Consider the following 27,052-nt stretch of genomic DNA (forward strand, 5'->3'; position numbering starts at 1 on the left):
CACCTGATTTTGGGGGCTTTACTTGTAGGAAAACTTCTCTAGTAGCAGATGATTGGGTCACAGGGCAACAGTGGGATATATATCCCATTTTTCTGTGTGTGGTAGAGTCTATCTTTCTCTTCTTATTTCCTCTGACAAAATAGTTGGAATGTAAATTGAAAGCTTTGAGAATTTAAGGATTTTGTATTCAAACCAGCAGTTATGATAGCCATGCAACAAATACGCTTGTTAAAGTTTGTGAAAAAATTGGCGTGTTGAAATATCTGTATAGGGAAGGGATGAAGTGAGTATTCCTCACTTCCATTGTGTTATCCATCTTGATGCTTCTTAATCTGGCAGCCTTGGCCTTTGTTGTGTTTGACATCTATTGGTTGCCGTTTGTGAGCTGCCCTGAATCCCGTCTCTTCCCCCCCCCCCCCCCCCCCCCGGGTGTGTGTGTGTGTGAGAAGGACGGGATAGAAATGTTTGAAATAAATAAACAAATTAGAGCACTCTGATTCCACTTTAATAGCCACGACTGTGTCCTATGGAATCATTTGTAGCTTAGGTATGCACCAGGGTACAATCTGGCTAATATTCTGAATGTTTCTTCCTAAGCTGCAAATCCTAGGATTGTATAGGATGGTATCATGACAGCAAAAGTGGGATAACACTGCTATATTTCCATAGTGTTGATGATCAGCTAAACATGCCTTACTTTTGCCAGGGCTTGCTGGGATCCCAGTTTACTGTAGACTAGATAGCACTAGGCTTGAGAGGGCTAAACATATAGTGAGCCCTTAGTATCTGTTGGGGCTTTGCTCCAGGACCCCAGAAAGATACCAAAATCTATTGATAATCAAGTCCTATTACATACAATGGCACAGTAAAATTGTGTCTCTTATATAAAATAACAAAATCAAAATTTGATTTTTTTTGGCATTTTTGGGAGATGGGGGTGGAATATTTTTATGCAATGGATGGTTGAATCCTTGGATACTGAATCCATGGTTATGGAGGACTAATTGTATTTAAGATAGCCAGATACATCAACAGGTGGTCCAATTAGAGAGGTGCTTGCTCAGTTTCAAAGTAAAAGCAGTAGATTGAGTAGCTCAGCAAAGCAACCAAAGAACCATTGTTTAGATATTATTGAACATCACAATATAGTTGAAACTTATCCATCTATATCTGGTTTAGGTCGCAGCTAAAAGCATGAACAGTACTTTTTGGCTCAAATTGCATATTACCAGAAACTCACTAGTTGTTCTCAGGCAAGCCACTTTTCTTAATTAATACTCCATCTGCAATGTAATTATTTACTTATGGCAGCATTATAGATTCCTGAGATGTTGAGTATGCAGAGTTCTGAGAAACTGCTTTCTTTGGCTGCTGCTATTGTTTTTAACTAGCAGTTAGAGTGAACAGTGATTTTGTTTTGCCTTTTGGGTGGTGGGACTACTTGCTCACTTTGTCTTTATAAATAAAACGCAATGAATCATTTTTGCTGCAGGCCAGGCTGCAATCCGGGGCCTTGTGGCAGAAGGACGCCGTCTTGCCAATGTCATGATGGGACCTTATCGCCAAGATTTGCTGGCCAAATGTGACCGTGTAGAACAGCTTGCAGCCCAGTTAGCGGATCTGGCAGCAAGAGGAGAAGGAGAATCTCCTCAAGCCAGGGCAGTTGCTGCTCAACTACAAGACTCATTAAAGGTAAAAAGGAGACTCTCATCTAACATGGGAGTACTACCAATTGACAGTGCAGAAGGGCCCTCTTCTTCAGTTACAGGCATTGACTGGTCTTTTTATACCAAGGTTGCATATCATTGTGGAATTCATGGAGTTTGATACCACTTTAACTGCAATGGCTCTATGCTATGGAATCATTTACAAGGTCTTTCACCTTCTCTGCCAAAGTAGTGTCAAACTTCATCAATTCTACAGTATAGATTCACCTTGTGACAACAGATCACAGTCACAAAGCCTGAAGCCACCATTCACTATACTTCACTGCTGTGCCATCCTCTTATAATTTTAGCTTTCCCCCTATCTTCCCAATTTCCTTACCAAGCTTGTCTTTGCTAGTAGTCTATGAAATGCTCAGCTCTCAAAAAGCTGAGGATCTCTTCTACAGTTAGATACCTTGTGTGTTTTTCTAGTGGCTAAGGAATGTTTGGCAATTTCAAACTTTTTGTGTTGTTTCCCCACTTCATATTAGAAGGTCGAAATGTCTGCTGTAAGACTTCCTTGTCAGACAGAGCTTTAAATTAAAATATACTTTTGTATTTGCTCCATCCTTTTACTTTTGTTCCCATCTACCACTGTAATTGAGGATGGAAGAAGCTTCAGAATGATATTTTTTAAAAGCTGCTTTCTTCTTTCCCAATTACCCTCATTTATATTAACAAATTTGGAATACAGTGTTCCCTCACTTATCGCGGGTGTTAACGTTCCAGGACCACCCGCAAAAAGTGAAAATCCATTAAGTGGGGACACTATATATGTATATTGCATTCCGAGGGTGAGGCAGAAGCGAGGAGAGATTTAAAGACACCAGGCACCTCTTTTTTTTTTTTTTTTTTGCTAGCTATCTCTGCTTTGCTTTGCAATCTGTCTTGATTGGTTGCCATTCTCCTGAGGGAGATGGTGAAACCCCTTTCCAGTCTCCATCATTGCCAGGAGGCAGGATTAGAACGCTGCTTTGGGTAATGGCAACCATTCATAAACTGGGAGGCAAAAACCCACGAAACAGTGAGTCCGCGCAAAGCAAACCATAAAGTAGCGAGGGAACACTGTATAGATTTAAAGATATAGCCAAATGGTGCTAAGTGGTGAACTGGGAGAAGAGGAACAGAAATTTCCCCTGAGTAAACTGGTTTACTCATGAATCTTTACTGGTTAACCAAATCCCCATGCTAAGTCTATGAGACGCAAAAAATTAAGAGTCCCTCCAGAACTGCAAGCACTATCTCAAGCAAATATCAACAATTTATTCACACTGTCATTACTTGCAGCAATAGCCGATGTAGTGAAGCAACCAAGTTGGGGGGGGGGGGGTGTTGAATGCTCTCATTAAGGAGGCCAGACTTGGTGGAGGTGGTTGACAGGGGCGGAGCTGCAGGCTATTGAAGGCTGCTCTGCCCCCTGCTGTGCTCTTTGCTTCAGTGTGAGCTAAAAGGCAGGTTTCAAACCCTCCCCCCCTCGAAATTTTCAACCCCCCCCCCAAATTTTCAACCCTCCCCCAAAAAAATTTCTGGCTACGGCCCTGGTAGTGTCATTGTCTATTGTGTGTACATCACACAATGTCTTCTGCAGATGTAGTCTTCTGCAGATGTACTGTGGACAACAGCCACATTGCTGCGTGTTTGTTCTGCTCACATGATGCCATGTTCAATGTTGGGCTGATGTAATGTCTTAGAACTGTCTCTCACTTTTGTTTGTAACTTCAGCATCATGTTTCAAAGATGGGTTTTCTTGTATATATCACTTTTTTCTTGTTCTCTACCTGATGTTGTGATGCCAATTTAATATCTTTATTTTGACATGGGGTTTCTAAATTTCTGCTAAGGATCTGAAATCAAGAATGCAAGAAGCGATGACACAGGAAGTATCGGATGTGTTTAGTGACACAACAACTCCAATCAAACTGCTGGCAGTAGCAGCCACTGCTCCTCCAGATGCACCCAACAGAGATGAGGTTGGTATCCTCCAGTACTCAGTTGCAACAGATACGTCATTTGTGTTATTACTTTTGTCCATCTAACATGTGTTACTGTATGTTATGGTGACCATGTTATGGTGGCCCACCATAACAGACTACTTGGGTCAAGTTCATGAAAGAATCAAGTAAGTGCTGATCAGCAATACAGCCTTAATATTTTTTCGCCTTTTCATATGTGGGCACACTTAAAAATTGCCCCTCTTAATTATTATCTGTAGTAATTATGCTAAAACATAGTTTCCTAACCTGTGGTCCATGGACCACCTGTGGTCTTCAAGAACTAAAATATGGTTCGGGGCCTCTCCGTTACACCATTGCAACGAGAGCGACTGGTCTTGTAAAACCCTCTTATAGTGCCGAGGCTTATTAAATATGGTTTTCTGAGGACTATCAGATGGTGACTACTGGGTGACATATGTTCTGTATCAGAAACTAGAACTAATGTGGAACTAAAGCAAGTCAGGGAATGGCATGTTCAGTTGCAAAGGATCAGTTATGTCTTGATGGTGATGTGATAATGAGCTTTTGAGATGCTTTGTATACATTGGAAAACCAGCACAAGGTAAGGGTCCCTGCTTCCACAATGCCAGTCACATGACGGGGAGGCATCAGAAAGGATTAAGCATGAGCAGGGAGATAAGTGGCATTCCATATGTGGACCAAGTGAAGATACAGAAACCAGAGCTTAATTTCATGCACTGAGCTGGTAGTTTCTGTGTGAGAAAATTATATATACATTTGTCCCCAAATTCCCATGATGAGCCTGGGCTGCTTGATTTCTTTGCTCTTAAAGCCCTCATTGCATAAGATCGGGGAATAAATAGGTGAACTAAACATGCTGGAAAGTATTGCATTAGGAGTTTGTGTCATATTAAATTCCTTGCTCTTGCTCTTTGGGTTTGTAGCAAACTAATAAGGCTAACTCTGCGGAAGACAAAATGGCTAGCAATTATAGTTTAGGTTTCTAATACATTTCCAGAGAATTATGAATGCAGTGTTAATTAAAATAATTTAATCTATATTTAATTAAAATAATTTAATCTATATTTAATTAAAGTGTCCCATTTGTGCTTGGATGAGTTTGGGTGAACTGTATGGGGAACCATGGCTGAATTGAAAATCCTCATCTCTTGTCATTTAAAAACAAACATTCTTATTGATCGTGTTATTTTAACTTTCAGGTGTTTGACGAACGAGCAGCCAACTTTGAAAACCATGCTGCTCGGCTTGGTGCCACTGCAGATAAGGCAGCTGCGGTTGGAACAGCCAACAAAAGTACTGTGGAAGGCATACAAGCGACTGTGAAGTCCGCAAGAGAACTCACGCCTCAGGTCTCTCTCTCTTTCTCTCTCACACATTCATCATCACAATGCATATAAATGCTTGAGTTGCCTTATGGGTGAGCTCTGCTTCCGTTCCCTCCTGTGGAAAAACAGGAGGACAATAACTCAGTTCTTATTGAATGGGAATATACAGAAAGTCCATCTAATTAAGTAAAAAGTCAGCTGCTTCTAGAGAGTGTTTGAGCAGGTGTTGCACACCTTGCCGTTAACATCAACCAGGAATCTAAAAGCAGTAGTAAAACTACATATAAAAAGGGGAAATCACCAAAAGAAATAAGAAAGGCAAAATCCAACAGGTAATAAGAAAAAGTAGTCAGTAAGTCAAAGCTCAACCAAACTGGTTAGGAGTAGGACACTTCAAAGGCAATATTCCAAATAAGCCAAAAGGTACAGGAAAAACAAGAATCATAACATGAGCATAAATCCAGGAAAACAAGAATCAAAACCTGAGAATGAATCCAGAAAAACAAAAATCCAAAACATGAGCATGAATCCAAAACCAAGGCTATAAGAACTTCTTAAAACATGAATCAAAACTCACAAGATCTTAGACTGAAAACATGAACTGAAACAGGACTTGAGATCTTTACTGTTTAGCAGATTGCCTGATTTGAATTCTCAAAGAGACATGTCTCTGATTTAAGGACCACAAAACATGAAGTCATTTCTATGACCTTGGCTCCTCTGCCTGTGAGACTTTTCCACTCTTTGTGCTCAAGCCTTTGTGATTTTCTGAGCTTGCTGGATTCCTCTCTAAAATCAAGCCTGATATGCCTGTCGAAGTCAGGTGTTCCCTCCAGTGAGCTTTCCCACCTAACCATGTCTATCTGGGGTTGCTATGCTAGTAGTAGGTGAAAGGTCTCTACCAGACACTGCATCTCCCTGATATCTACTGGACTCCAAAACAGTTTCACTTTCAAGTCTATTTTCACAAACAGAATCTTGCTCTAAAATCCCTTCATTTCCCTAATTGAAAGAACCATCCACCACTCTCCCAGGCTCTGAAATACCAATCCCATCTTCATCTGGCTGAACCACAATAGCAAGGGATGAAGGCAGCATGCTTCCCTGGTATCTGGTAACTAGAGGTAAATCATCTTCTGGAAAAAAAACCCTTTTTTGGTTAAAAAAAAGACCACATATTTCTTTGGCATCTGGTATACTGATATTAAATTATGAGAAAGGGCAAGTTACTTTTTAGACTACAGCTCCTGAAATTCCCTAGACAGCATGGTCTATGGGCATATCAGCAGAGACACACTGGGAGCCATAGTCATTTTTTCTCTCTAATGCAATAAGGTTACATTAAATTATTATAACTAATAACATTCTGTAACACGGTTTTGTTCCTGGATTTTCTAATGTCATTTTCTAATTGGTTCTATTAAAAAATGGAAAAAGTTTATTGCAAAAACTTTGTTTTTGTGGGACATCCCGCAGTACATTTTGCTATAGTTTTTCAATAACTATCTCATTGAGTCTCAATAATTCAACATAGTTTGTGGCAGCCACAAAAATGAAGTTTTTGGAGTATAACAACTACTTTCATAGAATTATAGAATCATAGAGGTGGAAGAGACCTCATGGGCCATCCAGTCCAACCCCCTGCCAAGAAGCAGGAATATTGCATTCAAATCACCCCTGACAGATGGCCATCCAGCCCCTGTTTAAAAGCTTCCAAAGAAGGAGCCTCCACCACACTCCAGGGCAGAGAGTTCCACTGCTGAACAGCTCTCACAGTCAGGAAGTTCTTCCTCATGTTCAGATGGATTGTGCGGCACTTACTTTCAAAGTAAGTGCCACACAATTAAACAGGAAATAACACTTTCAAATGAGGAACAGATTTTTTTTAAAAAAATGTTACATAGTGTAATCATGCGATGTACTGGTTTGAGTGCTGGACTACAACTCTAGTAGCCAGGGTTCAAATCCCTGTTTGACCAAGGAAACCCACTGAATGATTTTGGGCAGGTCACATTCTCTCAGCCTCAGAAACACATAAATACAAACCACTTCTGAACAATTTTTTGTCAAGAAAACTGTGTGATGGGGTGGCTTTAGTGTCCCCATAAGCCAAAAACTACTTGAAGCACATAACAGTAAGCAATTAGTCACTGTAAGAATTAATGTCCAGCAACCACTTTTACCAAAATTATTTGGGAATATCTGCTTTTATTTAATATACTTCCACATATGACAGCTTTCTGTAGATATGAAGCACAAAATAGAGTGAGAACATTTTGAGTGTGAATGAGAGGGAAAGATTAAGAATAATATTACCTTTGAAACATTGGGGCTGTTCTCATTGTTTGAGGGAGGAAGAATAAATCTGAAGCTGAGAAAAAGAACATTGTGTTAAATTGTGTGCCAGCTTTACTGTCCTTATATGTCTCTCAGCGTACCTGTAAACAGGGCAACCAAATCTCATAAAAATGTAGGCATGTGTAAGCTTCAGTTATAGAGACAGAAGCTTGTTTACAGAGACCTAAAGGGTCAAACTTAGTAGCAAGTCCCCACTGAAACTGGACACTCTCAAGTAAGCGTTTCAAAATATTTCAGGCACAGATTGGCTTTCAAAATGACTCTCATTAGGTAAGCTACACTTTACAAAGCTGCTGGAAGGAATTCAGTTTGGTGCTAAAAGCATAAATGATGAGAGGTGAGGTTAGCCTGGCACGGATGCCTTCTTTGTTGGGAGCATTACTAGAAACATGCTGGTTCTTCACCTGATGGTGAGAATTGTATGACTGTAGCAAAACCACATTTCCAGCGCCTCTCAGATACTCCAGTTTTTTCTCTCTCATCATAAAGAAGGGGAAAACGCTTCTTCTACTAGTTTCCAGAAATGGTGATTTAAAAAAAAACAAAAACAAAACACAATTTCCCTCCTTAAACACATCCTTAAAATGCATTTGACTGAAGAACAAGACAATTTTTTGATACATCTCATTTTGTTATTTGTGGGTATTGCGGTCTATGGAGAGTATTGAGACAGATAATTGCTCCTTGGAAAATCAAAGTTATTGTACCAAAAAGCATGTTTGTCAGATTCTTCTGGCCCTGATCAAAGGCACAAACAGAACTTGTCCAAGAACAATTAGCAAATCTTGAATACTTTAAAATAGATCTGAAGTGGTATAATTTTTGAAAGTTGGGAATCCATGGTCTGATATTTGTTCCCAATGAGATACTTAATTTTCAATCTATCAGGAGAAAAAAAATGCTGTGGATGCCAAGGCACTTGTTTAGTGTTCCCTTTCGACAGTATAGCTAATGTGCTGTCTTTATATTGACAGGTTGTATCTGCTGCACGCATCCTCTTAAGGAATCCTGGTAATCAAGCTGCTTATGAACACTTTGAGACCATGAAAAACCAGTGGATTGATAATGTGGAAAAAATGACAGGTAAAATTTGAATGCTGTGGCCAGTTTGGTTATTGAGTGATTGACAAAAAGTGAGAGTAAAAATAAATATATGGACAGAGGAATGATCAGATACATGTTGTTTACTTGGACTTCCAAAAGACTTTTGGCAAGCACCCTCATCAAAGACTTCTGCATAAACATAACAATTAGGGGATAAGAAGGAACAATTTCATCCAGATCGACAACATGTCATGAAATAAATAAATACATAAATAAATAAGAGAAAGCAAATACTAGGAATAAATGATAAGTTCCTGTGATGGCGAGGTCCTGTAAGGTTATGCATTAGGGTTGATCCTATAGAGAATGTGGAATCAAGGAAGAGATACGAAGCAACCACATTTGCTCACAATTCCAAATTATTTAGGAAAGTCAGAACAAGAATAGATTTTTTTTTCATATCAGGAGCGATTTGAGAAACTACAAGTCGCTTCTGGTGTGAGAGAATTGGCTGTCTGCAAGGACGTTGCCTAGGGGACACCCAGATGTTTGATGTTTTACTATCCTTGTGCAAGATTTCTCTCATGTCCCTGCATGGGGAGTTGGAGCTAACAGAGGGAGCTTAACCCACTCTCCCCGGATTTGAACCTATCGGTCAGTAGTCCTGCCAGCACAAAGGTTTAACACATTATGCCACTGAGGGCTTTGCATAAGAATAGATACCAGAGAAGGAGGACTAAAAGGGCCTTTTTCATCTGGAAGAAAGAGTTTTAAGGTGGTGATTCAGTGTGAGTGTAAAGTGGACAAAAGATCACAATTTCACATATGTACAGATGGGCTCTGAGCTAAGAAAGAAATCCTAGAATGATGGTGGACTGCTGAGTTTAAAAATGTCAATCCAGGAATAAAATATGAGAACTGCTTATAAAATCCAAATGAAATCCATCACTGGGTTGCTGTGAGTTTTCCAGGCTGTATGGCGATGTTCCAGAAGTATTCTCTCCTGACGTTTCGCCCCCATCTCTAGCAGGTCATAACCTCCGAGAATGCCTGCTGTAGATGTGGTGAAACGTCAGGAGAGAATGCTTCTGGAACATGGCCCAGATTACCTGTCCAAACGTATCTCCTGCTATGAACCATCATGAAGCTTAAGATCACCAGGAGAGGCCCTGCTCTCGATCCCACCATTCTCGCAAACGCGGTTGGTGAGGATGAGAGACAGGGCCTTCTTGGCAGTGGCCCCCCGTCTGTGGAACTCTCTCCCTAACGACATCAGGTTGGCCACCTCCCTCCTGTCCTTTAGAAGACCTGGCTCTGGGGGCGGGTGTTCGATTAGAGGCCAGCGGCAATAGGAAAAAGAAATTTGGATTTTGAGACATGGATTCTCCTGGCTTGGCTTCGTTTTATTGGCACGTTAATCTGTTCATTTGTTGTTAAATTTTACTGATGTTGTACAATGTTTTAAAATGATTTTATTGTGAATTGTAATTTTAATGGTATTTATGCTGTTAGCATCCTCTGATGCTCATGTGAGGCCACGCTGAGTCCCCCTTGTGGGGAGAAGGGCAGGATATGAATATCTGAAATAAATAAATAATGGCTATACAGACTGGAAAACTCACAGCAACCCAGTGATTCCAGCCATGAAAGCCTTCTACAATAGAAATCCATTAATGTTCGAGAATGTCATTGAATTTCAAGGTTTGGCTGCCCTCTGGTGGCTGGAAAGTAGTGATGAATGAGAAAAACAGAAAATGTGCAAAATTAAAATTGAATGCTTCATTGGCCAGCCAGGATTTAGCTAGCAAATTCATTGTCATTGTCCAACATAGAATGATATTTAAGGTCTTGGTTCCTTTCAAGCACCATGTTTCCGTTGCCTTATGGATAATGGCATCTTTTCTTTCTCCAGGCCTGGTGGATGAAGCCATTGACACCAAGTCTCTGTTGGATGCCTCTGAGGAAGCCATTAAGAAAGACCTGGACAAATGCAAAGTGGCAATGGCCAATATTCAACCACAGATGCTTGTTGCAGGAGCTACCAGCATCGCCCGACGAGCAAACCGGATTCTGTTAGTGGCAAAGAAGGAGGTTGAAAACTCAGAGGACCCCAAATTCCGTGAAGCTGTTAAAGCTGCTTCGGATGACCTGAGCAAAACCATCTCCCCAATGGTGATGGATGCAAAAGCTGTGGCAGGCAACATTTCCGATCCTGGTAAACATGAAATTAAATTGTTGTCTAAGGTGATACCCTTTCTCTCAGTAAAATTGCAAGTTGAATAAGGAGGAAGGAGTTAGCCTTGCTCTGCAGCGAATGATTGAAGCCCATTTTACACCTCAATCAAGGAGACAGTTCCACCTTGTCTCTTGTGCTTTGCTAATAATGTAATGTAAATGTAATATAATATATTATATTGTATATACACATATTTATAATATTATATTGTAATACAATATAATACTAATACTAATAAAATGATATTATCATTATATATTTATATTACATGTAGTACTACGAATAATATTACAATATAATGATATAGTACAATATAGTAAAATATAATACTGATATTGTACTATACTAATAATATAATATATTGTATGTATATATATCTTGTAAGCTGCTCTGAGTCCCCCTCGGGGTGAGAAGGGCGGCATATAAATGTCGTAAATAAATAAATAAAATAAATCTGTGCACACCCTTTTTTGACATAGTTTAGTTTGTCCTTTTATAAAAGTAATAATAATAATAAACTTTATTTGTACCCCGCCACCATCTCCCCAACGGGGACTCAGGGCGGCTAACATGGGGCCAAGCCCAACAACACAGCAACAAAATAAAATCAGAACAACAACATAGCAAATTACATAAAACATACACTATAAAAAATATTACAACCAATATACAATAGAATAAAAGTACAAAATAGGTTGTTCTAACGCTCTTATCTCACTGCAATATGGCCTATCACAAATGAAATATGGGTGTGGTTTTCTTCCCCTCCTTCCAGGTTTGCAGAAAAATTTCTTAGATTCTGGATACAGGATTCTGGGAGCGGTTGCCAAAGTTCGAGAAGCCTTCCAGCCCCAGGAACCTGATTTCCCCCCTCCGCCTCCTGATCTTGAGCAACTCCATGTAAGTGCTGCACTATTACAACGGGAAGACCATTTTTGAAAGCTGCTTGAAGCAGGATTGGAAGTGACAGAATCTGAAACAGTTTGCTTTGGTCCATTGCCAGCAGTGTCTGTAGACTGATTATGAAATAAATTGGCTTTAGATTAGAAAGCAATCTAGTCTCACACAACTTTCCTAAAGGTGCATTGGTGTATCTGTGGTAAGCAGGGGCATAAACAGGAGCAATATTTGACCAATTGTTGAGTGGGTTCAGTATGTTTTGAGAATCATGGTAATAGAAATTTGATGTGGAATTATGAGCTCTTCAGTCCATGAGCTTCCTGAAGCCTTTTTTGTAATCCTGATTAGATTGGATCCATTGAATCAGTATGATTTGACTATGTTCAGTAGGATTTGACTGGTTAAACTGTTGAGCTGCTGAACTTGCTGACCGGAAGGTTGGCAGTTTGAATCCGTAGGACAGGGTGAGCTCCCACTGTTAGCTTCAGCTCCTGCCAACCTAGAAGTTCAAAAACATGCAAATGTGAGTAGATCAATAAGTACCACCTTGGCGTGAAGGTAGACAGTGCACCATGCAGTCATGCTGGCCACTAGACCTAGGAGGTGTCTATGGACAACACCGGCTCTTTGGATTATTTATTTATTTATTTACTATATTTGTATCCTGCCTTTCTCAACCTGGAGGGACTCAGGGCTTAGAAATTGAGATGAGCACCACCCCCAGAGCCGGAGATGTAGGGAAAGCCTTTACCTTTACCTGTGTATCTGTGTATCATTGTTTTGAGGCGTTGAATGTTTGCCTTGTGTCTAAATATGTCTGTGTGTGCTGGAATCTGTCCTGAGTCTTCTCAGGGAGATAAGGCAGAATAGTGTTGTTGTTGCTGTTGTTAAAATATGTCTATGCTAGTTTGGACTGCCAGTACGACTTGGGGCCCAATTTGATAGGTCAAGGGATGATCTGGCTTGCTACTTTCTGCCTATCAGATTTTTTTCCTTTCTCTTACTAATTCCTTCTCATGATAGTAGAAACAATGACAATTTCTCCAGTAGCTATTAATTAAAATAAAATGAACGCAGTGGGTTTTTAGCATAGCAAATGAGGTTCCTAAGCAAGTATTTAAAATTTCATTTTCTTTCCAAATGTTACAACTGTGAGTCATTTCATTTGGAAAATGGGCCCCAAGCAGTGACAATCCCTGCTGTGTGAGTTGATACAGCACTTTGTAATGTTGTTTTGGTATAGCTGTGCTGTTGTGATGAAAGCCGTTTCTTTCCCAGCTCAGTGACGAGTTTGCTCCCCCGAAGCCACCTCTGCCGGAGGGTGAGGTTCCTCCCCCCAGGCCTCCTCCCCCAGAAGAGAAGGATGAAGAGTTCCCAGAGCAGAAGGCTGGGGAGGTGCTCAACCAGCCCATGATGATGGCTGCCAGGCAGCTGCACGACGAAGCCCGAAAGTGGTCCAGCAAGGTAAGGACTGCCAATCAATTGTTGCTTCTCTGGTTGACTCAAAAATCAAATAGACCAAACAAGAAAATATCACTTATATACAGATACCATCTGCAGTCCCTTGTTGTTCTTTCAGCAATCAGTGACCATATCTTTTTCATTAATTTTTGGTTTGATTTAATTCTGATCTAAATTTATCTTGTCAGCAGTGAGGATTCACCATTGTATAGAAGTAGTTTTTTTTATTTGAAAGACAGAGTAAATTATATGTAATTCTATTTTTCGATCTTTTGAGATGAGACCAGAATGAGTAGGATCTCACAATTATATTTCTTGATTATTAACAGTTGCAATTCATCTGTTGCCTCTTGCATTATAGGTGATGTATAATGTGATTATACTTTGTTTTCACTCGTAGGATTATTTTTTTAACATGTGGATTTGTTAGTAAAGGGTAAAAACAAAGGGTGACAAATAGCAAGTTGCTTGCTGGTGTGGGAAATGGCCTTACAAACACGTTAGAGATCCACTACACCCTACCACCTTCTTTCTGTGAGTGGGTGAATACTTGTGGTCTCAAAGTGAAAGGAAACAGCTATACAAAGTTGTCAATTTGAAACTAGAGGCTTTATTGGAATTATAATGTTCAAATATTATTAGGGTAACATAATACCATATTTACTCGAGTCTAACGTGCACCTTTTTTGACTAAACTACAGTACATCACTAAAATTGAGGTATGTGTTGGATTTGATGGCACCTACCCCCCCCCCCCCAATGCTAGGCAAGAGATCCCAGCTGGGGATGGAGGAGGGAGAGGCAGTGTTGGCCATGAAAAGGTTGGTGGGAAGACCAGATGGAAGAGCACAGCTTCACACCAGCCTTTTTTGTTGTCATTACCAGCTTCCTACCAGTTCTGATGGAGAGGCATGGCTTCCCATCAGTTTTTTCACAGCCACCATCACTTCATATTATATTTGGCAGCAAATCTTTTTTTTTTTTTTTTTTTTGTAGTGCTCACCTTCAAAATTGAGGTGCACTTTATATTCAGTGGCACATTATACTTGAGTAAATATGGAGAATACATCTATTGTTTTGGTAGGTTGAATAAGGAATTATTGCCATTAAATCTGGATGTTTAAAATATTGTCTTCGGCACCCCCTGATTATGGATTGCTAGATTGCCTTTCAAAATGATGTGTACTCTCTTGTTTGTTGCTTTTAATTGTGTTTTTATAATACTAATGGCTCAGGTTGGCAACTGCACAAGGACTAGAAACTCTTTCCACATGCCACTCCCCTGTGTGATACACAGGTTTATCAAAACATGCTGGACATAATAACTATTCACTTCTGTTCCCCACTTTTGGCCAGTATCTGGCTGAAAAAAGTATTGGAAAGTGAGGGGGTTCTGGGATGGCACAAGTGTAAAATTGCTATATTTATGAGTAGTTTTCTTGCATTTCAGGTAAAAGATTATCTTCATATATAATATTATATTGCTAAAATTGAGGTGCCCATTGCATTTGATGGCATGTTAGAATTACACACCAAAACCCACCTACACTGCTGGGCAAGGGATCCTGGCTGGGGAAAAAAGGAAGGAGAGGCAGCGGTGGCCATGATTAGAATCTCCAATTAAAAAAGGGGGAGTCTGGGAGTTTGGGAGGCTCCCAAAGAGTCTTCATGGCTAACAGTAATGCGATTTGGGGTCTGCATGCACCCCATGCACTTTACTCCCCTGACTTTCAATTTTAAGATAAAGTAGTGAAGAGTAGAGACATCAGACTGGCAATGAAGATCTGCATAGTTAAAGCAATGGTATTCCCCATAGTCACCTACGGATGTGAGAGCTGGATCATAGGGAAGGCTGAGTGAAGGAAGATAGATGCTTTTGAACTGTGGTGTTGGAGGAAAGTGCTGAGAGTGCCTTGGACTGCGAGAAGATCCAATCAGTCCATACTTCAGGAAATAAAGCCTGACTGCTCATTGGAGGGAAGGATATTAAAGACAAAGTTGAAGTACTTTGGCTACGTAATGAGAAGACAGGAAAGCTTGGAGAAGATAATGAAGCTGGGGAAAATGAAAGGAAAAAGGATGAGGGACTGACCAAGGGCAAGATGGATGGATGGTATCCTTGAAGTGACTGGATTGACCTTGAAGGAGCTGGGGGTGGTGACGGCCGACAGGGAGCTCTGGCGTGGGCTGGTGGATGAGGTCACAAAGAGTCAGAAGTGACTGAATGAATAAACAACAACAAACAAGTAAAGTTCTAGGTGAAAACCAAAGAGAAGACAGTGGAGATATGTGGGAGAAAATGGAGAGTATCCTGTAACACTGCTTCAGAAGTTATTATGGTTAATAAAGTGTGGTCCTGAAATGTAGCTGCTGTTGTTTGAGACATCCCATGATGAACATGTGGTGTTTCTCTATCCAGTCCTACCGAATATTTGTGCTGCTGTCCATGCAGTGACAAAAACAGAAGACCTGGTAGGAAGGTGTGACCCAACCAAAGAGCAGAAGTCATTGTTATTCCCATGCTGCTCTAGATGTCAAGCTCTGTGCTTTGGTGGCAGGAAGCTGCCAGGGGCATGTATGGCCAAACTATAGGAAAGGTTGCCTAGAGCACTGTGTCTTAAACTGTAGTTCCTGACTCTTTAGATCAGTGTTGAGGTCCCAGATAATTTGGCAACAGTAAAAGGTTTTCTGAATGCCACCTAGTGGCTGTTATACACCTTTACTCGAATCTGTAAACATTTCTCAGGCTAAAGGGGTTTGCAAGTGGTAAAGTTTAAGAAGGCCTGACCTAGAGCAGCATGGGAATGCATTCTGGGTAGAGGTGGGCACATTCTGTTCTGTTAAGGCAGTGGTTCCTAACTGAGGTCCCCAGATGTTTTTTGGCCTTCAACTCCCAGAAATCCTAAAAGCTGGTAAACTGGCTGGGATTTCTGGGAGTTGTAGGCCAAAAACATCTGGGGACCCCAGGTTGAGAACCACTGTGTTAAGGGCTGCATGTTGGTGATTCGTAAAGCTGAAAAAATAAAGTCGTCCATCTCCTTTCTTCCTCTAATTCTTCTTCCACTTCAATCTCTCTCCCATCTGTGAATTTGTAACATAAAGGAAACTGCTACAGCTACTGTGGAAGGAGGTTGGATGTGTAACCTGCTGGACATACATTTTGCTCACTTTTTAAGTGTCCTCCCCCTTTAAAGTATGGCTGCCTTATGAAATTTTGGGGAGATTGTTGAACAGATGGGTGTAAGGCTTCTAACAGAAACTAAATAAAAATGCTTGGTGGATTTCTAAAAGTAGTGAACATTTCTTCTTGAGGCTCCTTCTGCTGTCTCAGCCTATCTTCTAGTAGATTATAAGAGACTTGCACTGACTGTAATCTTGTATCTGTAAAAACCATAAGGAAAAGGGAGGTGTGTGCTAAGTAAATCTCAAAGGCTAGTTTCAATGATATCTAACAGGTTATTTGTCTTCTTTAGGACAAGTTAACATTTTCTCCCTCCTTAACGCTCTTTGCATTAATGTTTACTTTTCTTTGTGAGGTCTTCAGTGGACAGTGCGTTGACTCCCTTGCTTTCCATCTGTAATTTTCTCCCCAATCCTATTTTCATCTTTGCTGGACAGATAAAATTATGGTTGGCTGCTATGAATGTGCAGATAAAAAGAAAGACCTTGGGAATTACTAGATGATTAGATCAGTGCTGTCTTGAAAGTTTAAGAATGTGGAGTTGCTTAGAAGACTTTATTATGCAGCATAGAAAACTAACAAATGGAATTGTATATTAATGCAGTTACCATTAGTTATTGAACAGACGGAATGTGCTTTAATTATACAGTATCTGGAATCAATGTTGATTATAGAAAACTTTAATGACTCTAGACGCAAGATTTCCTAACTGGCTTATTCTACTTGTTGAGCAGATGCATTCATCTTTATTTGCAGGCTTCTTTCCCCACAGGTTTTTCTAAGCTTGTTTTAGGATAAGGAAGGCGAAGTGATTGTGCAGGGAGTGCATCTTCCTTCCTATAATTGCTTTATATTTCTCAACATTTGTGTCAGGTTGACCAAAAGAAGAACCTGACAATCTGGGCCTCATCCCAGGCACAGGCGTCAAACTTCATTTCACTTCTTTGTTTCCCAAGAGAGCAAACAAGAGATGAATCTCAAGTTCTACAATATTCATTTGACAGCATGAAAACATAATCACATAAATTGAGCAATTTGAAAAACACACATTTAGCATTTTGGAAGAAGGAGCTAAAACTATATAAAGCAGTAGTTCTCATCTTGTGGGTCCCCAGATGTTTTGGCCTTAACATCCAGAAATCCTAACAGGTGGTAAACTAGCTGGGATTTCTGGGAGTTGTAGGCCAAAACACCTGGGGACCCACAGGTTGAGAACCACTGATATAAATGAAGGTCTGTGCAAGAACAGTGACAGTCCAGAGAGAAAACATGGCAGCTGTTTTGCTCCAATTGCATCCTTACGTTATTGACAAAGTGGACCTTTCTTTGCCCATGCTTTCTTCTCCTTCTGAAATGGATTTGTGTGGTGAAGTTTGGCTATGGCAGTGGTTCTCAACCTGTGGGTCCCCAGGTGTTTTGGCCCACAACTCTCAGAAATCCCAACCAGTTTGCCAACTGTTAGGATTTCTGGGAATTGAAGGCTAAAACATCTGGAGACTCACAGGTTGAGAACCATTGGTCTATGATAATGCTGCACTGTTCTGTTTTTAGATACTTCAATTTCACAGGATGTGATCTAGAATTCTGAAGCAAATGAGTCTCAATCAAGAGATTAAAGCTTGATACAATTGGATTGGATTTTGGTAGAACAACATTGTGGCAAAACAATCTAGCTCCATCTCACTAACTCTCTGCTAACAAAAATATTCCAATTGGCTTTGCCATGTGCTGCTAACATCACTTTCTGTCTTAACAGTTAACATATACTAATATTCTTTAACAAGTAGCCTGTCCTGTTAACAGCCATAATCCATTGTTTTGTTTTGTTTTCTTGCTTTGCTGTTTTCCTATTAATAGTTACCCTTTCAATGGTTGGGCAAAACCATTTTAGCAAGGGGGAGAATCCAGATATTATCTTTATCCCATTCCTTCTTTCATCATTGCACCCTAACGAATGTCGGGCACAATTTGCCAGTAAGTTCTTCTGTAAAGGTTTCATAAACATGAATAGAAGCTGTTTTAAATGAGAGCGCCCTAATTGCAAGCTCAAGTGCAGCTCTTAATTTTGGCAAAGCTTCAGTGGGCGAGATTCCCATCGAAATGTGCTCCGTGGCTCAGATCTGTCTTCCCTGAGCCGGCCACCACCCTTTCTCTTGTAGCTGGGACCCTTTTGACCCTTAAATCTCTTGAGGACATAGAAAGTGGTCTCCAGCACCTCTGCTCTCTAGCCATTCTCTTCGCACTCAATCCATATCATTGGAACTCTCATCTTCAAGTAATCTCTTCCGTGTTGTGCTTGCTTTGGTTTTTTCTGTTTGTTTTTGGTCCTACTGGTGCTATTGTCTTGCCAGAAAAGAATGTTGTGGTGAAATATAAGACACTTACAAGTGGCTCAAGTGAAAAGTATCTCTCACTGTGTTTCCTTAAACATGTTGCTTTTCTTCCTGAAGACTTCCTACATTTTCAGATCGCTCCCCCCTGGAATTGTGTCTATCCTCTCCCATTCCTTCTGTTGCCAAGTAGAACGAAGACTTTACTAAACCAGCGCAGTTCTTGCTCTGACTGGATCCTGCTTCTTGTACTAACTGTCCCTGTTTCTTCATCCTCCCCTTCATCCTGCCAAGCCTGAAGTGACTGATGAGGTTAAGGAAGCCCCTGAGGCTGGTGTAGATGTAGATCAGGAGGAGGAGGAGGAGGAGGAGGAAGCAGATGTTGAATTCACTCTCCCCTCTGACATTGAAGATGATTACGAGCCTGAGCTGCTGTTAATGCCAACCAACCAGCCTGTTAACCAGCCCATTCTGGCCGCTGCTCAGTCTCTGCACCGGGAAGCCACCAAGTGGTCTAGTAAGGTACTTCCTCCCTTTCCCCCTGGCGACTGATCCGCGTTGCATCCAGCCATTTTGGAACATTGACACATTTGCATCACTCTTGATCCTTGCCGGGTCCCAATTTTTCTTTTCTTTTCTTTTGAATTGGAATGAATTCAAGTTTGTCTGCATTTCATTGTTGAGGATTGAGAGTGGCTTCACAAGTTTGATTAAGCCTGCCGACAGCCAGGCTAACGCTTCATTTGGCACACAACTTTCTTCTCTGCTCTCCGTCTTAATAAAAGCTTCCTTTCCCTGTTGACCTTGGCCTTACCTGTCTCTTCATGGCAATGGCTACTGAAAAGGAACGATAAAATACATGGACGAAAAAATATGTGACTACCTGTGAAGCCATGGTTCACAGTCTCTCAGTGACTTCCAGATTGCAAGGGAGTCGTTGTTGTCATTCCCTGAAACCATTTAACACGCATCATTGTGCTGTTTTCCTCTTTTTATCAACGGCTTCCACTAAAACATTGTACAGTCAAGGAATGGCTTTTGTATGGCATTGTTGCCTACGAGTTGGAACTGCTGTTTTGCACTTGGCTGAATTATAAAAATGTGGCTGTTGTGACAGGATTTTTGTTGAGAAGCTGTGCCGGAGGTGTTGGTTGCTAAATTCAGATTTTGCTGCAGACGGTGGGAATGGAATCAATACAATTAATGGATCTCTATGGTCTGTGCTTCTCAGATGTGGGCCTGCAAGCACTTAACACAGGTGTTAGTTTGCAAAGTCACTGGGGTCACATTTCTGCTTTTGGGACTAGCATGCTGCAAGGAGTAAGTGCGTGTGGCTGTGTAAATACTAAGAATTAGGTATGTGGGTGGAAAACCATAAGCAAAATCAGACTCTTTCTTTCTCCCTTTCTTCTCAGTACTTATTATGAGTCAGCTCAAAACGTTCTGATGATCCAGCATCAAATACAAACGAGATCCTTTGTGTAGAGATTAAAGCAGTTCAAAGATCTCATATGCAGGCCCCACTAAAATGAGTGGAAAATCTACTTCTTTTCAGTGGTGCTTGTGCATAAGAATGTCCTGCTGAACTGGGCCTCTTGGACCAGATTTTTCTGATTCCACCTCTCTCTCCACTCCTTCCCCTTAATGCAGTGATTCTCAACCTGTGGCTTCCCAGATGTTTTGGCCTTCAACTCCCAGAAATCCTAACAGCTGGTAAACTGGGTTGTTGTAGGTTTTTTCAGGCTATATGGCCATGGTCTAGAGGCATTCTCTCCTGACGTTTCGCCTGCATCTATGGCAAGCATCCTCAGAGATAGTGAGGTGAGCTGGTAAACTGGCTGGGATTTCTGGGAGTTGTAGGCCAAAGCACCTGAGTACCCACAGATTAAGAACCACTGATTTAATGTGACTCAAAATGTGGTTGCTGCCACTTACCTCATGTTGCATTTGCCTCCATTTTTAACACAGATGTAAAATGTGTCTTGCTCCTTTCTATTGAGGAATCTGTTGAGAAGTTTGCATGTCCTGGTCTTTGATGCCTATAGGAGCTGGCAAACTGCACTTAGAGTTGCTTAGCACCTTGCATAGAAGTAAATATACTCACCATACTGGCCTGTGCTCCAGGGGTGAAGCTATACATTTTATATGGTAGTACATGCATGCTTGCACATGTGTATATTATAGTTATTGAATTGTATCCACGAGTCATTTTGGGGGGATCAGGAAAAAACAGATATGTGCAAAACCTATTGGATCACGGGGATACTCCTGTAATAGTGCTGTTCAGAATTGTGTGGCTGCATAGCTTCTTGGTCATGTTCAACATGCTGTTTTTATGCTGCATTGAAGTAAAGCCTGGAGGAATATCCATAAGGACTACCGGTATCATAGTATGTGCCCCTTTGTTCTACAACCACTTTTGCATGCAACACAACTACTTTCTGCATGCAAAAGATTATGCACCAAACATTCTGTTGCTTCCAGGAACGTAGGTCATCATACCCCATTAACTCTTTACACAAAAACACAGTACAGTGATTAAAAACCTAATACAGGCAGTCCCCAAGTTATAAACAAGATTGTTTCTACAGATTTCTTCTTAAATTGAATTTGTATGTATGTCAGAACAGGAACATTTTTAAGTGTCACTCCAGCCAAACATATATATTCTTTAGCTTTTGAAAGCATAGGGAATGGTTAACACCCCTGTGGTGTTTGCATTGTTGTTTGTGCCCCTGCTCAGAAGATTTCACCTCACTTTCTGTCCCTGTGATGATTGGGTTTTGAAAAAAAAATGCCTTGTTATGGAAACAAGGATTTGTGATAAACTTCAGTGGAGACACCCTTTCCCCATGATAACTTTTTCAGGAGTAAATTTCCTTTCCGAAGATTAGATTTCTCTCACTTCCTGTTATCTCACCCTCCATTCTTAACTAGGAGTCATTTGGAAGTTGGATGTTTGTAACTTGGGAACTGCCTGTAGTGAATTATATTGAACTGAATGTTGTTATAGCGATCATATTTCTGTTGGGGTGGGGGTGGGGGCACAACCACACCAACTTGGGGGATGCATTCAATCCCCTAAAGCAGTGGAATCCCCAGGTGTTTTGGCCTACAACTCCCAGAAATACCAGCCAGTGTACCAGCTGTCAGGATTTCTGGGAGTTGAAGGCCAAAACATCTGGGGGACCCACAGGTTGAGAACCATTGCCCTAAAGCTTGCAATATGTCTGCCACCTTTGCAAAAGCCCTGTGCCAGTTTTGTACTTTTCCTGGTGGCACCCATGTGAAAAAAAGCTCTTTAGTGAGGAAACAGTGAGCCTTCTTTCCATTACACCTCACAGATATCCTTATTCAGAGTACACTTTTCAGTGCTGGGAAGTACACTGTACTGAAAGTCCTCCCTTCCCGCTGAGCAAAGAGAATTACTGATACATGCATGTTTGGATCTGTGCATGCATGCACAAGCCATACATTGCAATCCCCAGGGCTTAAAAGGTTGGATGCCCCTGAAATATTTTATATTGTTCCTTGTTAAATAAATAAATCACTTTCCAAACCTCTTTAAAATAAACAAAAGAAACAAAAGACAAGTGTACATTTAAGTCTCAAAGACGCCACAACTACTGCCATGCTTTTCAAAAAGAAGAACTCTTCTACAAACTGGATTAGAAATCAAACTCTTAGCTTAATTACTCCTTTTGGATGTCATTGGGCACCATGGATTATTGCGATGCAAATTAACCATAGTGCAACTTTATCTTGCGTTCTGCCCTTCTCTTCCAGCATGGTTGTGAGGAGTTCATTGGAAAATTACTCATTTGCCATTTGGTTTGACAAACTGTAGTTAACCTTAATTATGGTTTATTTGAAGCCAGGCATTTTCACAAACACCAAGATAATATTCAGATGTTACGATGTTTGTGAAACGTCGTAACACCTGAATATTATCTTGGGTTTTTTTTCCTAATGGAAAAATTAGTTGTATTCAGAGAGAAGGCAAGGCATTCATTCTTCCAATAAGATTATTATGTGTAGAATGAATTAATTTTATAAGGATTAACAGAGCCCCTGGTGGCGCAATGGGTTAAACCAGGGGTCCTCAAATTAAGGCCTGTGGGACGAATAGGCCCCCCCCAAGGTCATTTACCTGGCTCTCACTCAAGGTCAGTCTAAGACTGAAGTGACTTGAAATCACAACAACAAACCTATCTCATCAGCCAAAACCAGGCCTATGCTTCCCATTGAAATACGAATAGGAATTCATGTTCTTTTCAAATTATAATCTGGCCCTCCCAACAGTTTGAGGGACTGTGACCTTGCCCTCTGTTTAAAATTTTTGAGAACCCCTGGATTAAACCCTTGTGCCAGCAGGAGTGCTGACTTGATGGTTGGGTTGCTGACTTGATAGTTGCCAGTTCAAATCTGAGGAGAGAGCATATGAGCTCTCTCTGTCAGCTCCAGCTCCCCATACGGGAACATGAGAGAAGCCTCCCACAAGGATGATAAAAACATGAAACATCCAGGCATCCCCTGGGCAATGTCCTTGCAGACGGCCAGTTCCCTCACACCAGAAGTGACTTGCAGTTTCTCAAGTCACTCCTGACATAATAAAATAAAATAAAATAAGAATTAGCAAGAAACTGATTCAATCTGCTTTTTCGTATATGAAGAAAAATGATTGTAGAAAATGCATGCTCACCTCCAAAGATAAATTACTGTCTCTGTGAAAGTGGGGATACCTTATGGAAGATGGCCCCTGCCCATATTTTTTAAAAACCCTTTACTAAAACATGTTAACAGCTTTCAAAAAAGAGTCTGTCTATTCAAGTCATGTAATTTAAAAATCTAGTGGATCGAATTAAGGAATTTACTAATAATACATTGTCACCCCCCTTTCTGATGCTTTCTTAATGCAGAGTCTGTATAAGCTGATGAGTTTTCATCCAATTTGGATGCCATGGATTCATCCACATTTGAACACTCAGAATTTTCACCATTGTAACTGGATGTTTTGAACTTGTTTCAGCCCATCATCCTGTGCTATTGTTTTAAACTGTATATTCCTAACTAGTAAACAGGGACCATGTCTGAACTTAGTTGCTTTCACTTCTGCAAAAAAAAAAAAAACAACAACCAAAAACTCAAAACAAAACAAAACTCAAACTAACATGCTATGTGTCCACAACATTTTTTTTTCCGGCCAAAGCTTGATTTCACTGAGATTTAGGAGAGAAAGTATTTCACAACTGGCCTCTGTGCAAAGATCGTTGGCGCTCTTTGTGGAGTCATGGCTGCACTGCACAAAACGTCTTTTCTTTGCCTTCGCTCAATGAGGGCTGGCTGACCCCGTGTGGATGATGCTTTGGCCTCTTCCTGGGTCCCAAGCTTTTATGGTGGCTCTTCTTCTCTTCCAGGGCAATGACATAATTGCAGCTGCCAAACGTATGGCCCTTTTGATGGCTGAGATGTCCCGTTTGGTAAGAGGGGGCAGTGGGAACAAGCGGGCTCTCATCCAGTGTGCCAAGGATATCGCGAAAGCTTCCGATGAAGTGACCCGGTTGGCCAAGGAGGTGGCAAAACAATGCACTGATAAGCGCATCAGGACAAACCTTTTGCAGGTAAGAGCCGGGAGTTGTGTCTGGAGAGGGTGTGTATATGAGCTCTGAGTGAACAATGGCTTAATGCTGCTGGTAGTTGATCTTGACGTTTCATTGTATTGATCTGCCTTAAATTGCATCAGAATCACTGTGTGAAGTGGCTCTTGAATTGTTCTGTAGCTGCTTGAAGCACACCCTCCCAACTCTAAATAAAGGGTGTTTCAAAAAGATGGATCTGAGTTAAAATTTCTATATCTCTGCAACCACAAACTGCCCATGAATGCAATTCTTACCATTTCAAAGGGTGCTGCACAGTTTCAAAGGATTACCTCTAGATGCCTCTTCTAGTGCATAAACAGCTCCTAGCCGCAGTCCTTCACAAAGATGGTGACTACAACATGAGGCCTTTTGTGTTCTGCAGTTCAGCAAGGCCGAATCCATAATTACAGTGCAGCATGCATTTCAACTAGGTTTTGGCATAGAAACTTAGTACCTTTATTTATTTATTTACAGTTTTTATACCCTCAGGGGACTCAGGGTGGCTTTACAAAATACGCACATATGGCAACAAGTACAGACAAAGAGACAGTTGTTTCCATCTTGCTTCTGGCGTCTTGGAGACTGTGCTTGACTCTGGCCACAAGGGGGTGCTGTCGCTCCATCTTCCATGCCGGGAGCTTTCCTCCAATCGATCAATGTCCTAGGGTGCTTTTATTACCTCCCCGCTAAAAGCAGTACCTATTTACCTACTCGCATTTCTGCTTTCGACCTGCTAGGTGGGCAGTAATCCTTTGGGGCTAATGACGGGTGCTCACCCTGACCCGGGATCGAACTGCTGACCTTTTGATCGGCAGGATTTTTCTGCAGCACAGCAATTTAGCCTGCTGTGATAAACCCGGGCCCTAAATTATACATGGTTTAATTTATGATTAATTAAACCATGCATAACTTTTGGTGTAATTGTAACAGTTGCCATCATGAAGTATACTGCTTTGAAATTGGGTCCATCATTTTGAACTACCCTTTATTTCCAGGTTAAATCCTAGCAAGCAAAAAATAAGCAAACTTGTGGAAATTTGTGTAAGATTTCCCTTCTCTTTATTTTTCGGTCCTCATTGTCTGCTTCAGGTTGTCAGTTTCAGTGCACAGGGCTGCAGTGTCAACAAAAGTAACTACCAGCAGGATTTTGTTTGGCAATGTCTGAACTAAACAATCACTTCCTTTTGTCTGTCTGTCACTTGAACAACTTTCATAGCGGCCCTATCTGCTCTCCAATTTTACTAGTCCTCAGTCTATTCTTTTGTGATATTTTAATTCCGGTTAAAAGATTAAGTCCTTTTATTTCCTTTTCCTTCAGTAGCAAGTAAACATTGTGTGCCCCAGGCTTAACTGACATAGGTCAGAACACAATGTAGAATAAAATGACCCGTGAGTAACTTTGATGTGGTCAGAGAGTTTATTACTTTTTTCAAAAAAGGTCTTGGACAATTGTGTTCAAAAGCAGTGGTGGCATTTTTATGTATATACAGCCTAGCAGGTACTTTGACCCGTCTTGCAATTTTGTCTTTTTGCAGGTTTGTGAGCGAATCCCAACAATCAGTACCCAGCTCAAAATCCTCTCGACTGTTAAAGCAACCATGCTGGGCCGGACTAATATCAGTGATGAAGAATCAGAACAGGTAATAAATGCGGCTACCATACTACAGGCAGTCCTAGAGTTACAAATATGTGACTTACAAATGACTCCTAATTAAGAACAGGGGTGAGACAACAGGAAGTGAGAGAAACCTAACCCTAGGAAGAGAAATTCACTCTTGAAAGAGTTATCATGGTGAAAAGGGGTCTCAACTAAAGCTTTAGCGCCAATCCTTGTATAGAAGAAGAAAAGGGTAATTGGCCAGTTATCTAGTTTTAGATATATTTCAGCCTAAATAAAGTCCAATGAGATCATCAGGAGAGGCCCTTCTCTCGGTCCCACCATCGTCACAGCTGCACTTGCTGGGAACGAAAGAGAGGGCCTTCTTGGTGGTGGCCTCACAGTTCTGGAACTCCCTCCCTAGAGAGGTGTGATCAGCCCTCTTTTTACTGGCCTTTTGGTTACAAATTAAAACCTTTTTATGGGACCAGTCATTTCCTGATGACCTTGAAAAGGCAGTGGTCAGACAGCTCTGGCAATGGGCATTCTTAGCAGGTATAGTATGTTAGATCTGGCAATATTTCCATATAGCCAAAAGGATTGGAGCTATTTAGGAGCTCAATATAATTGTTTTTATGAAGAATCTCAGTGGCCTGAGGTTAAGGGATTTTTAAATGATGCTTATTGTAATTTATTATTTTGTTTTTTGATATGTATTGTGGGTTTTTTGTGTTGATTTTTTATGCTATGTTATTTTGTTGTTTTAGCCATGTTCACTGCTTTGAGTCCCACCCATGGGAGAAAAGCGGGATAAAAGTAAAATAATAATAATAATAATAATAATAATAATAATAATAATGGAACTGGTGTTCAGGAAGGACGGCAAAATGCTAACAGATCACAATGAAAAGGCAGAGCTACTCAATTCCTATTTTGCTTCAGTTTCTCTCCAAAAAGAGACTAGTGCAGCAGCAGAGATTTTGGGATCTGGATTGCAAATCAGATTAATAGGGAGTTAGTCAGGAATCACCTAGCTCACCCAAATGAGTTCAGATCCAGATGAACTGCATCCTAGAACACTGCCGAAATCTGCTGATGTATTATATGAACCCAGTCAAGAATAAGATTCAGGCCTATACATGTTTAAGTAGCTGGGGGAAGTTAGGCTGTCTTAAGATGCTTTTTAGTCTTTTTGTAAATCTTTGATGGCATAGAAAGGCTAAATGGGAAATTTTAGTTGAAATAAGTGGAAATCTCTGCTGAAGTCTTTTAAAAAATAAATTTTCTAATAAAATGTAC

General features: G+C 40.8%; 1 protein-coding gene across 2 annotated transcripts in view; it reads left to right on the top strand.

Annotated features, from left to right (window-relative positions):
• VCL (vinculin) overlaps positions 1-27,052 on the top strand; it is a 101,577-nt gene that overhangs the window by 70,396 nt on the left and 4,129 nt on the right. The window contains exons 12-21 of one of the 2 annotated variants that reach the window (XM_060769136.2): positions 1,493-1,692; positions 3,548-3,676; positions 4,882-5,031; positions 8,340-8,448; positions 10,322-10,624; positions 11,421-11,545; positions 12,824-13,009; positions 18,812-19,039; positions 23,935-24,138; positions 25,692-25,796. In XM_060769136.2, coding sequence (XP_060625119.2) covers positions 1,493-1,692; positions 3,548-3,676; positions 4,882-5,031; positions 8,340-8,448; positions 10,322-10,624; positions 11,421-11,545; positions 12,824-13,009; positions 18,812-19,039; positions 23,935-24,138; positions 25,692-25,796 — 1,739 coding nt within the window. The remainder of the gene's footprint in view (positions 1-1,492; positions 1,693-3,547; positions 3,677-4,881; positions 5,032-8,339; positions 8,449-10,321; positions 10,625-11,420; positions 11,546-12,823; positions 13,010-18,811; positions 19,040-23,934; positions 24,139-25,691; positions 25,797-27,052) is intronic. The other variant, XM_060769137.2, reaches the window with a different exon arrangement.

The sequence above is a fragment of the Anolis sagrei genome, chromosome 3 (assembly GCF_037176765.1).
Source record: "Anolis sagrei isolate rAnoSag1 chromosome 3, rAnoSag1.mat, whole genome shotgun sequence".
Lineage (NCBI taxonomy): Eukaryota > Metazoa > Chordata > Lepidosauria > Squamata > Dactyloidae > Anolis > Anolis sagrei.